This window comes from Danio rerio, chromosome 24 (genome assembly GCF_049306965.1).
Source record: "Danio rerio strain Tuebingen ecotype United States chromosome 24, GRCz12tu, whole genome shotgun sequence".
NCBI lineage: Eukaryota > Metazoa > Chordata > Actinopteri > Cypriniformes > Danionidae > Danio > Danio rerio.
In genome coordinates, this window is record NC_133199.1 from 37682670 (window position 1) to 37696398 (window position 13729).

A 13729-nucleotide genomic window follows, 5' to 3' on the forward strand; every position below is an offset into this window, starting at 1 on the left:
TTATTTCATTCATTTTTTTGCTACAAAACAACCAACTGTTGTCGAATAACTTTATATAACAATAACTCTGTCTGATACCACAGATGTGCGGTGCTGCGTTGTTTCCAGTGCGTATGCGCTGTTGCTCAGATCTGAAGAGCTTCTTCCAGTATCTGCCGTCTTCGTAGCACAGCTGAGGATTGTTCCTAACCACCACATCTCCATCACTGATCTCCTTCAGAGAACGCAAACCCAGATGCTCCAGATGAGGAATATTCAGGGCTGCAAAACTGACGGTGCCACTGCATGTGTGAGAGGTAAACAGAACAATACTATTTATAGTACACTTGAAATCCAAACTAACCATATTGACTGTTAGCTCACTTTGCTAATTTTATGGTGAATAATTCATCCGTGCATGTCATTAAGAAAAAAAAAAAAGGAGGACGAATCTATTGGACTGTACTAACTCTCCCCAAACTATTGTACTGATTTTTCCAAATGAAATGCCTACATTACTACATCCAATCAGCTTGCAGTAAAAATAAAGCCACGCCCACTGTTTTCTCATTTAATATTAAGCTTCTCTAGGAACTGCGTCACAATAAGAAAAAAAAAAATGGTTGCAGCTTCCAGTGTCCGGTTCATGCATTGCTAATGTAATGAGACTCACTGTTGTTTGGTTCTTCCTCTGATGATCTCCAGGTTCTCAAAAGGGCTGAGGGAGCTGAGGTGTTCAGGCCAGTCTTGGATTATTAGAAAGCCTGAGAAAAATTAAATAGCTCTGATTAACAAGGCTTTTTCTTTAGAAGTCATCCATATGTCACGATTGTATGATCATATTTAAATATTATATCATGCCATTGAATAGTATTTATTATTGTTGTTGTTATTATTATTATTATTGTGTGTTTGTATTGAATTTTTTTATTATATTATAAAAACTCCATAATAATTATTATTATGACAGTAATAATAATAATAATTGTCAATATTAATATTAATAGTGGTAGAGGTGTTATATAAATTATTTTCTGAAATTAAAAAAAATCTTTGTTGAAATGGCCTGACAACAGTAACTATTACGGTTATTAATTGTTATTATTTTTAATAAACATTTTGTAATTTTTGTGTTTGTAGGAATTACCTATTGATGATGATCATAATATTATTTATAATAATAATCCAGTCATTTATTATTTTTATTATTATTATTTTTATTATAAAATATTTTATTTAATGTAATGTTTGTGTGTGTAGGAATCACCTATTGATGATAATAATAATAGTAATAATAATAATATTACAGTCATTGAATATGATTATTATATTATTTTCATTTATAGAATAAAATAACCCTAATAATAATTATTGTAACATTAATCCTAATTGTTGTCATTAATAATAATAATAATAATAATAATAATAATAATAATAATAATCATATTAATAATAACAATATAGTCATTGAATATTATTATTATTAATAATAAACATTTTATTTAATGTAATGCTTGTGTGGGTTGGAATAACCTGTTGATAAATATAATAATAATAATAATAATAATAATAATAAAAATAATAATAATAATCACCACAGTAATCATGTTTTTAATCATTTTTTATAATTTATTAAATTGTTATTTTTATTGTTATAATTATTATTATTATAAAAGTAATAACAATAATTAATATTATTATTAGCAGTATTAAATCAACTATTTTCTGACATTTTAATAAAAAGGATGGCCTTAATAACAGTAAGTAATAAATTTTATTATTTCATTATTTTTATTATTATCATATAATTTTATTTTCTTGTAAATAATTTGATTATTAATCAACTTTTTAATGTAATGTTTGTGTTTGTAAGAATAACCTATTGATGATGATAATAATAATAAGAGTAGTAATAATAATAATTACACACTTGCACAAATGCATCATTTTAAATATATATTTAAAGACATTTTAAGTAAATAATTTTTACCTGAAATTTCCTTCACCGTCTTGAAATAGTCAAGTTTGGCAGGGTCCATGCTTGAAGTATTTGTGAAAGCATCGCTTGAAGATATTCATTCAAAAAAAGCCATTAGTTTGACTGTCTTGCATGTATAAGAATTTGACTGATTCAGTCTAAAAATCTCACCCTTTAAAAGTCATCTGCATTATTGTAATGTGTCCGTTTATTTTAGTGCAGTTGATGAATGAATCGATGTTGGTTGCATTGACTGCGATGGTGTTAACAAGTGCTCCTGTCCCGAGACCATTACACACTAAAGCAAAACACACTGATTTAATGTATCAAAAAAAAGGAGAAAGAAAAGGAGTATTATTAAATTAGTAATGATGCTACTGACCTTTTGGACACAAGCCTTCACATTTGTTGCACTTCCTGATTCCATTTTCTTCCACTTCATGCATGTTACTGCCGCAGGATCGAACGCAGGCGTGATCGGTCACTACAAAGTTATCTACAGCAGAGAGATGTTGCAGTTTAGCTCGCTGTTTCTCCTAGATTGTGTGCAGTACATGTTTCCCTATATTTAACCATACAGTGTTCATTTTATTTTTGAAATTGAGATTTTAAATTATCTTCAAGTTGAACAATACATGTTTCATTGATAAGATAGGATACTGTTTGGCCAAGACACAGCTATTTAAAATCTAAGACTTAGCAAAATAATGACAGAATCACATTTGAAGTTGTTAAAACATGTGTGTATGTGTGTATGTGTGTGTGTGTGTGTGTGTGTGTGTGTGTGTGTGTGTGTGTGTGTGTGTGTGTGTGTGTGTGTGTGTGTGTGTGTGTGTGTGTGTGTGTGTGTGTGTGTATATATATATATATATATATATATATATATATATATATATATATATACACATACATACATACATACATACATACATACATACATTCATAAATACACACACATATATATATATATATATATATATATATATATATATATATATATATATATATATATATATATATATATATATATATATATATATCAGCACTGGTGGGGCGCTAATAGACTTATTGATGTCTGTGCGTAAAGGTTTCCCTATCCAAGAGCGAATGTGAAAGTAGCTCAATTATCTCTCATTCTCACGCAGTAGATGCTCTGTTTAACAGTTTTCTGTTAAAAATCTGTTAACTGTTTGCTTGTGAAATGCTCATTTTTTCCACTTAGACTTACTTTGCGTCCTGTAAATAGCGAATGCGATCTTGGCGTGACGCAGCTGGCTCTTAAAGGTAATGGGAGATGAGACTCTAATTGGTTTATTCTCAAAACACACCTATAACTCATTAAGAAAATAAACGTAACCCTTTTAGACCATGCACCGCGGCGCAAGGCAGATTTACCGTCCTTAAATTAGCAAAAACGCGTCCTGACACGCCCTGAATGCGTTTGCGCCCTGCGTTTTGCGCTCTGCGCATGGACCGTCAAAATAGAGCCCAGAGAGTCTAAAACCCTTTTACATTAGGAACTGCTTTCTTCCGCCATTCATTCACATCTGCATCTGGAACGTTGTGTACCTGGCTGTATATCTTATCAGCGAAGTGAAAGTGACACAAATTTATAATTTCACCGCCTTCCCAGTGACCCGAAGGTCCGTTCTGAATGAGTGGTGAAAATAAAAAGGGATATGAGAGCTCATTTTCAGCTAAGTTAAGGGAAATGGTACTAGTTAGCTGAAGTTTCCTTTCCCAAACGCATGTTTTAGATGCCATTATTCAAATTCGAATTAATGAACTGATTCTTTCACTATATTAGACTCATCACGATACTGAATTAAAATAAAAACTGTCAATTTCCCACTAACATTTATGGCACTGTTGAGGTCTTTCTTAAAACAGCGCTGATTTTCCATTGTGTTCACGTGCTCAACAGAAATGCTTGTGATTGGCCGAGAAGGTCATCAGTTCACCCTCCGCTGTTTACCGAGCACAAACACAGATGAGCCGAGTGATCTGCTTGACGACTCAACTGATCTTCAAAGCTGCTTCGCGCTCCAGTCTCTGTGTATCTGTATTTGCACTGGGTGAAGAGCCGTAAACTGAGTGCAAACAAAGATACATGGAGACTGGAGCGCGAAGCAGCCATGAAGATCAGTCGAGTCATCCGCGCTCAGCGGCGCTTCAATGTTGGCGGAAATGGACGGTTTTAAAACTTCAGTACCGGATCAACACTATTACAGACAACACAAGGATGTGCTACAGAGGCTGAAGCAGGAAAGTGTCCCCACCTTGTTTAACTGGTGCCATGAACTGAAGCCTAGGAAGCTAAATTGCTTTTAATTGTTTAAATTAAACTGAACTAAATGATATTAAAGTGATATTTACACCATTTCTGCATTTTGAAATCTCTGCAACAGCCGAAGGTTAGTAGTGCACAGCATGTTTTTGCAATGTTTACAGTGTTGGTCCAATACTTTCGGGTTTCTTCCCACCGCAGTCTCGCTTTGGTTCCTTAAAATGGTGGCCGCGTGAAATAAGCATATGGTTTTCACCTGCTAAAGATAATGTCAGCAGCTAAGAGGATTAAAAATGTGGAGTTTAAGGATTCGCAAATGAACACTGTCGTCTTGTCTGACTTCTTCTGAGCCTCTTCTTTTGACTTTTTTAGTTTTGCGCAGAGATAACCTTTGTCCTGTTTTAAGTCTGCCACTATACTGATGCATAGGCTTCGTAGCTCCGCCCTCTTTTGAAAAGAGCACTCTCATTTGAATTTAAAGCGACAGTCACCAAACTGCCACAATTAGGGGCACCTAATTAGAGTCATAAGTTATTTGTGAGGTACTTTTAGCTGAAACTTCACATACACAGTGGTGATATCACTCGTACGAGACATAGCAGATCCCCTTTACGATCTAGCACATTTTTTTTAAGTGTTTACCTAAAGTAAACCTTGACACCTGAAAGAACTTATTATATCTTTGCTTACATAGCTCATAATCTCTGGGTGTGTCTTTATTTGTATGTAAACAGAACTTTGAAGACCAGCGTCATGTTTTTTCCTCTGCGTATTATTGGTGGTGTATTTTTATACACAAAAGCAATGTGCCAGTATACCTCATGAAATTTGGGACTCTTATATTTCATCTTTAAAGGAAAGATATGCAGTACCTGCTGTTTTTAGAGTAATAATCTCAGATGCATCAAAAGCAAAACTTACAAGGGCACTGCTTCACACAGGTGGCTCCGAAGTTGTACTTTCCGTTAGGATTGGGAACGAGTTGGTGGTTATTGGGGTCGTAAAGCATTAGACGTGGACATGAGTCCTTGCATGTCCCGTCGTCTTGGAAGTCTCTGCAGGCCTGTAGAAAAAGAGACCCGACGACAGTCTCAGAAAACTTTTAAATTAGATTATAATGGCACTTAAAAATGTAAGACCTTCATCTTTTTATAATATATGACATATTCTACATGACATTTAAGAAGTGTATCACGCACCAGGCAGTCTGTGGGCTGGGGTCCAGTGCAGCCGGCGGCGCAGTGTTCATTGCAGCAGTCGATGGGTTTGGGGCCCTTACACCTCCGCGAGCACTGCTCAGCACAGCTCAGCCGTGTCACTGACAGTGAAGATCAAACAGCTCATTAGGATGTAGCACTCATATATTGATATACTGTAGTGAGAATAATGCTGTAGTGTTTACAGGTCTGGCAGTTCTCCGGTCCTGGAGCCCAACATGATCCATTATAGCAGCCTGAATCACACGGTTTGCCTGGAGTATGAAGGAAAGAGTTTATTTACAAAGACACACGCACATATTTATGTCTGACTATCTATCTATTCATCTGTCTTTCCATCCGATCGTCCATCCGTCCATTCATTCGTCCATCTATCTGTCTATACATCTATCTATCCATCCTTCTGTCCATCCATGTGTCCATCTATCTAGCCACCTATCTGTCTGTCCGTCCATCTATCTAGCCATTTATCTCAGTCTATCTTTCCATCAGTCTTTCCATGCATCCATCCATCTGTCCATCCATCTGTTTATCCGTCCATCCATCTGTCCATTTATGTAGCTATCTATCTGACCGTCCACCTGTCCGTCCATTCATCCTTCCATCCATCCATCTATCTAGCTGTCTATCTATCCATCCATCCATCCATCTAGCCGTCTGTCCATCCGTCCATCCATCTGTCCATCTGACTCTGTCTATCAATTTGTCCATCCGTCTGTTCATCTATCTAGCCATCGATCTGCATGTCCGTCCGTCCATCCATCCATCCGTCCGTCCGTCCGTCCATTCATCCGTCCGTCCGTCCGTCCATCCATCCATCAATCCGTCGGTCCATTCATCATTCCGTTCTTCCATTTATGTCAAATCATCCATCCATCCTTCCATCTATTTATCCATCTATCTATCAATGAATCTTTCCATCCGTCCATCCATCTATCTGTTCATCTGTCTGTCCATCCATCTGTCCTTCTATCTAGCCATATATGTGTCTGTCTATCCATCCATCCATTCGTTCATCTAGCTAGCCATCTATCTGCATGTCTATCTATCCATCTTTCCATCCATCCGTCCATCTGTCTAGCCATCTATCTGCCTGTATATCCATCTTTCCATCCATCCTTCCATCTATCTAGCCGTCTATCTGCCTGTCTATCTATTCATCCATCCATCTATCTAGCCGTCTATCCATCTGTCCATCCAACTCTATCAATTTGTCCATCCGTCTGTCCATCCATCTAGCCATCAATCTGTATGTCCGTCTGTCAATCCATCCATCCGTCCATTCACTGCCACTGTCTGTCTATCTATATGTCTGTGTTTGTGCATATACATTAGATTAGTCAGTACTGAAGCCAAATCTGGAGCTTATCTAACAAAATAACTTACGATAAGGTCCAAAAACTAGTTCACCCAAATTTATATGTTATAGAAAAATATTAAATACAATTTTAAAAAGGAGGAAAAATCAAGAGAAGCAAAAAATGTGAAAAATTTACTTAAAATTTTGTAGGTTGTTACATTTTTCCAATATTTTGCTTGAATTTAATTGTATTATTTGTCAATTACTAAATATGTTTGGTAAATAAAAATTTTATTTTAATGAATATATCTGTTTAATAAATCAGTTTTGTTGAAATGCACCAAAATACATTGCCTATATTCACTGAGTAATGGATAAAAGTAATCGTTTTCAAAATGGGGTTCACTGAGTTTTGCTGAGCACTGTACATTTCTTTTTTTTTATTATTCTTTTTTATTTATATTGAACGTTTTGATTTTGGAAAAAAAGCCCAAAATCCACTCAAAAAAGTGTAAAATAAAATAAAAACAGTAATACTATGATAAGAATTACCAAATCAGGATTGAAACATATCTAATACAGTCTCTCTCATATTTAACCAAAATTGTACAGTTTTTTTTTTTTTTTTTTTTTTACACTGGCACCATTTATTTTGGTTGTCATAATGTCCAGTAGATAGAGCCTCCAGCCTCCACTTTTCTTTGGTTGATGGATAAGGAGAGTGATGAATCATCCAGCATGAGAAAAAGCAATGGGTCGCATTGGATCTGAGTTAGCACTGTTCATTTCTCAGCCAGATTTCATTCTTTGATAGATATAAAATTCAAAAGATTTATTTGAAAAATAAATTAAAAATGTTTACTGTGACTTTTGAATGACTTTGTGCATCCTTACTGAAGGAAAGTATTAGACTGTTGAAGCGTTTCCGACAGACTTACACTGAGCACCAGTTTCTCTTGTCAGATTCAATTCGCTGCCATGCTCCACAATGTCCAACCACTGTATGGTCTCCACATTGCAAAGAAGAAGATTGTGGACTATTTTGACTCCACCTTTAAGAATTTCTGCAATACAAAAATGGAAAAATATAATATCGCTCACTATAAATGTCAATTCATTTACAGGACATGTTGCATAATGTGTTGCATTCAGCCATGTAAACAGGCTGTATTGCAAGTTGAATAAAAGCATCAGTTAAATGATTGAATATAAATGATCTACCTGTGAGACTTCTCAAACGCAGCTCTCTGAGGCCGCTGGTGATGTTGTTGTTTTCTAAGGACTCACTTCTGTTGTGGTAGTTTAACACCACTGTGAGGGCGTATTTGCCGTCAAAGAGAGAATGTCCTCGAATGAGCCGCAGGTTTTCCAAGGGTATCACCTCAACGTAGTTTATTCCAATTAGCACATAGCCGCCGACTTCTTCAATGCTCTGTGGTGGGATAGAATATTTTAGAATCTGTTCAGGATTGTTCGATCTAAAGTCATTAATCAAAAATTAGTTTGACACAAAACAAATGTGTGTTGATCATTTCTCCAGTTAGTTACATTTTGATACTGGGACCAGATTAATAATTCAGTAAGGACAAGCAGGAGTGGCATGGTTTGCACTGTCGCCTCACAGCAAGAAGAGCGCTGATTCAAGTCCCGGCTGGGACAGTTGGCATTTCTGTGAGGAGTTTGCATGTTCTCCTAGTGTTGGTGTGAGTTTCCGGGTGCTCTGGTTTCCCCCACAGTCCAAAGACATGCGCTATAGGTGAATTGAATAAAGTAAAGTTTGTGGTGATTGTGAAAGTGTATGGGTGTTTCTCAGTATTGGGTTGTGGCTGGAAGAGCATCCACTGCGTAAGGCATATGCCAGAATAGATGACAGTTTATTCCGCTGTGACAAAAAGGTGTGTACAGTTTCTTTTTTCAGCTTAATTGTAAATACATTTGGTGGGTTTTTAGACCTCTTATTCCAACATTTTCTTTTAGATGGAAATTTCTTGAAATATCTAAAGAGATATTTCACCCACAATAAACAAACACAAAGGAAAATATTTTGAAGAATACAGGAAACCTGTAGCCATTGACTTCCATAATTGTAACGAAAAAATTCTATGAAAGTCAGTGGTTGCAGGGTACATTTTTCTAAATATCTCCTTTTTTGTTTATCAGAAGAACGAAACTCAAAATGGTTTGAACTATCCCTTTAAATGAGTACGCTCCCCAAAAATTAATTTCATTTAATGGTTTAATGAAGAACTGATATTCATCCATAAGAGATCTTTAGATGATTTAAATGTTATTTACATTAAAAAACGATAATTTTTTTAAAAACTTAACGTTTCTTTAATTAACAAAAATAGTTCTACTGTGGCATTGCAGAAAAACTGCATAGCCCTCACTGTGGCCGTCGGCGACGCTGACGCGCACCTCTCAAAAAAATCACAATGATGCGTACCGCAAGCTCTGTGATTGGTTGGCTTGGTAGTGCTGATGATTGTGGGCAGAGGTTAGAGCTGCGCAAGCCCGTTGGAGCGATATATTTACTACAAGCATCGAGTCCTTTGAAGAAGCCCCAGATGTAGTCTTTTGTTTTGTGTTTTCCTTATGATTAAAGTTGTTGCATGTCCACTGATTCCTGCCTCAAAATGAGCGAATTTGAGCCACTTGCACATTAAGGTAGCATTCAGGAAAAAAAAACAAAAAAAAACAGCAGGGAAACTTGACACAGAGGACCATATTTAAGAGTGTCGAGTGTGCAGTTCTTAAGACTGCAAGCCACTTTAAATGCAGTTAGAATGATCAAGCAAAATATTTATTTATAAATTTATATATATATATATATATATATATATATATATAAATATATATATATATATATATATATAAATATATATATATATATATATATATATATATATATATATATATATATATATATATTATAAAAGCAAAAATAAGAAATAATGATAAAACAAACTATTTAAAGACACATTTTATACTTTTTTTTCCTAATAATGCAATATTTTAAAAAATGTTTTATGTTGATTTAATGTGTCAGTTTTTGTTCTACAGTTACGGCTGAATGAATCTTTTTGTTACCTATAATCTAATTCAAAACATTAAATTAAATAAAAATACAAAGAATGCTTGATCAAGACACCCGTTCACCGTTGTTCGTTGTTAAGTCCCATTCAAAGCTTCATACCATTCTGATTAAGTTAATATACCGTATATAAAATGAACACAAGCCAATGCACATGTAATGTTAATAAACAAGTGAGTAATATTTAATATACAATATAGTCTCGTTTTTGCCATCGTCAATGAAAGCAGCAGAGCATTTGCTCATTTTAGAGCTACACCGAAGCATTGTGTTGTGTTTTTGAATGAATCTTTGAGTCAATGATTTTAATGATGGGCCAGCATGGTGGCTCAGTGGTTAGCATTGTCATCTCACAGCAAGAAGGTCGCTGGTTTGAGTACCGGCTGAGCCAGTTGACGTTTCTGTGTGGAGTTTGCATGTTCTCCCCATGTTGGTGTGTGTTTCCTCCAGGTGCTCTGATATCCCTTACAGTCCAAAAAGATGCACTGTAAGTGAATTGAATTAAATTGGCCATGTATGAGTTTGTGTTTGAATAAGAGTGTATGGGTGTTTCCCAGTTCTGGGTTGCAGCAGGAAGGGCATCCATTACGTAAAATTTATGCCGGAATAGTTGGTGGTTCATTCCACTGTGGCAACCTTTGATAAATCAATGACTAAGCCGATGGAAAATTAATGAAAAAATGATTCGTTCATGAAGATGTTTCACTTGCTTCTATCAGGGTTTTACTCTCATACTCATGTCCCCTGTTTATTTGTAATAATATTCCAGCATGTGATGTGGCTCACCTTAAGGAAGGACAGGTCATGATACTCCTGAACATTGGTGATCTCCAGGTTCTCCAGCACTACTGTACAGTTACTGTACATGCGCACCATGGCTCTGTAGTGATCGTCCGGCTGCGCCAGTAGAGTCAGCTTATTATTGGTTCCCTGGCATACTGGAGAATAAAGCAGACATCAAGGTTAGCACAAACGACTTTATTTTCTCTATGTTTATTAGATATTGAGAGCTTCATCATACACCCGGCGCAATGCGATGCAAGGCGCGACACAATTTTTGGTTGCTAGTTTCAGCTTGACGCAAGTGTCATTTTCACGTTTTGCACCACGCTGTTTAAATAGCAAATGCATTTGCGCTCATATCTGTGCCCATAGGTGTTCGAGTCTAAAAAATGGAGGTGTGTTAAGGCGCATTGCTGGCGCGTTGCTATTTTGAGGAACTAAAATAGGCTGTTCAATTGACCAGCTAAGAGGAGGTCTAAAATACAGCACAGAGCGTGATAGTTGTGTGTTTCACTCACACATTGCTTAAAACATACAGGGTGTACAGCAATACGCAAATATCTTTCCAAATAAAAAAAGAATTAAAGGATTAAAATATTACAAAAATTATTATTTTATACATAAATATAAAAACCACTGCCTTCATGCCTACCTCAGCTTTTTCTTCAGTTTAATCAAGACAATTTGCTTTTGTATAATGTTATTATTATTAGCAGTATTCTTTATTATATCCATATTTATATTTGTTTTAAAAAAAATTTAAAACAAGCTTAGATTTGCCCACCTGTCAGGTTTTAGATCATATGGGGCACAGCATGTGTTTTTGGATGTAACTCAGGTTTTTGAGCACACTTCATTATTATTGTTCATTTATTCGTTTGCTGGAAATTAGAACTGAATTTAGAAATAGTTTTGAAACAAATCTTTGCACTTAACAAATAAAACTAATCACGTAGGCTAACTGATGTCTGTGTGTACAACACATTTCCTTAGTGAAAGTAAAGAATGAGGAGGCTTATTCTCATGCTGAAGACGGTCTGTTTAACTGTTTCCTCACTAGTGAAGTGTTGTGTTCAGTTTTTCCACTTACAAAATCCGCCATGTAAATAGCAAATGCGCCATGGCACGACGCAACTGACTCTTAAAGGGAATTGGAGATGAGACTCAGGTTTACTCTCAAAACACATCTATGAGAGAATAAGCTCAACCCTGTTAAACCATGCACCACAGCGCAAAGCGGATTTTTCTGTCCTTAAAATAGCAAAAGTGGATTCAGACACGCCCTTTTGCCCCCTGCACTTTAGACTTTGTGCCTAGATCGTCAAAATAGTGCCCTGAATTCTGTTGTCTGTATGCATGTGTAAGTTCTAGCCTTCATAATTTCTGATAAGGAGTTATATTTAATAAGAAATATAGAAAATTCGCACTCCACATAAGTTTCTCCAGGATTTATTAATAATAGTTATTACTTTTTAATATGTGCTATCTAAGTGGCATGTTTCGAGCACAAATCACAACCATGTTCTTTCAACAAACTTACATTAAACCATTTTCAATATAATAAAATTGGATGGTTTTTCTGATGTCTAATGATCAAAATTTGTTATGGTTGTTTCTTTGTCTACATTCCTGCTCCACTTACTTTCTTAAAGAAATAGTTTATCCAAAACTTAACATTTCTGTCAACATTTACTCAAGTAACGGAGGCCAGCTAGTAGGTGCTGTGCAGGTAAACCTCACTCCTCTGACCACTAACGGGTGCTCTAGCGACTGATGCTAGAGGCTGTGGTCTTTAGCCTCCTTGGTAGAGCAACCAACTCCCATGGGGAAGGTCGCCGGTTTTATCCCAGCTCAGAGCGGGTTGGGTGGTGGGGTTACACTCACCCTTTAGTTTTAGCAAACCTGTTTGTTTTTTGTCAGTTGAACTCAAAAGTGTTGGACCATTGACTTCCATAGTATTATTTTTTTTTACTAAGGAAGTCAACGATTACAGGTTTTTAGCATTTTTCCAAATAAATTCTTTTGTGAGGAAACTCAAAAGGTTTGCAACCACTTGAGGCTAAGTAAATGGTGAGCAAATGTTCATTTTTGCGTGAACTATCCCTTCAATATTGTCAAATTACACAGGTATTCTGGTCTAAAAAAATCTATAAAGTTCATCGTCATCATGCTTTTGAATTTCCTCTTTCAACATGATTCGACTATTAGCATGAAAATAAAGTAGCTAATGTGGCAATAGTTTAAAAATCGCTTTTGAGTAATATGTGGCACATTACCCACTAACCCAAATAACCAATCACTTACAACACGATGGTCCTTTGAGATGATTTGATTACATTATCATGTTATTCATCAAAGTATCTTGTGTTTCACATGAGGTCAAACAAAGACTTTTCTTTTCTCGTTTAGTTCGAGCAATTCCTTGAAGACATGACCTTTAGCCGATCCTCAAGCCAACACAAACATTCTTCACATTTGCTCCCTGATTGACAGCACACATTAACACCAGATATTCTCATGCATAGCTACATTACATTTCACACATCACACGATGTCAGCTACTTCCACAGAAATCTACTTTGTGAGAATGGAAGTGCAACTATGCATGACGATAGGAATTAGCTTAGGGCGGCATGGTGGCTCAGTGGTTAGCACTGACACCTCACAGCAAGAAGGTCTCTGGTTTGTGTCCTGGATGGGCCAGTCAGCATTTCTGTGTGGAGTTTGCATGTTTTCCCTGTGTTGGTGTGGGTTTCCTCCGGGTGCTCCGGTTTCCCCCTCAGACCAAAGACATGCGCTATAGGTGAATTGGGTAAACAGAACTGGCCGTAGTACATGAGTGTGTGTGTGTATGTTGAATGTGAGTATGTATGGGTGTTTCCCAGTACTGGAAGTGCATCCGCTGCAAAAAAAACATATGCCAGAATGGTTGGCGGTTCATTCCACTGTGGCGACTCCTAATAGATAAGGTACTAAACAAAGGGAAATGAGTGAATGCAGGACTGCCAACATTTGAAATTAGCTTGCAGTGAGAATATTTCCCCCGGCCCCTAAAAGATATTGTTTTACACTGTCATCATCCCTGGACAAG

The 13729-nt window shown here is 36.2% G+C and overlaps 2 protein-coding genes across 2 annotated transcripts in view; both read right to left on the reverse strand.

The window, feature by feature from the left end:
- The window catches only part of LOC101884366 (melanoma receptor tyrosine-protein kinase-like), a 61902-nt gene that overhangs the window by 27027 nt on the left and 21146 nt on the right, over positions 1–13729 (reverse strand). The window contains exons 2-12 of the mRNA XM_073940989.1: positions 10642–10793; positions 7983–8193; positions 7700–7825; positions 5647–5715; positions 5444–5562; positions 5166–5307; positions 2340–2453; positions 2129–2255; positions 1970–2043; positions 653–743; positions 79–281 (exon numbers count right to left, since the gene is read on the reverse strand). Coding sequence (XP_073797090.1) covers positions 79–281; positions 653–743; positions 1970–2043; positions 2129–2255; positions 2340–2453; positions 5166–5307; positions 5444–5562; positions 5647–5715; positions 7700–7825; positions 7983–8193; positions 10642–10793 — 1428 coding nt within the window. The remainder of the gene's footprint in view (positions 1–78; positions 282–652; positions 744–1969; positions 2044–2128; positions 2256–2339; positions 2454–5165; positions 5308–5443; positions 5563–5646; positions 5716–7699; positions 7826–7982; positions 8194–10641; positions 10794–13729) is intronic.
- agap3 (ArfGAP with GTPase domain, ankyrin repeat and PH domain 3) overlaps positions 1–13729 on the reverse strand; it is a 985397-nt gene that overhangs the window by 4696 nt on the left and 966972 nt on the right. The window lies entirely within an intron of this gene.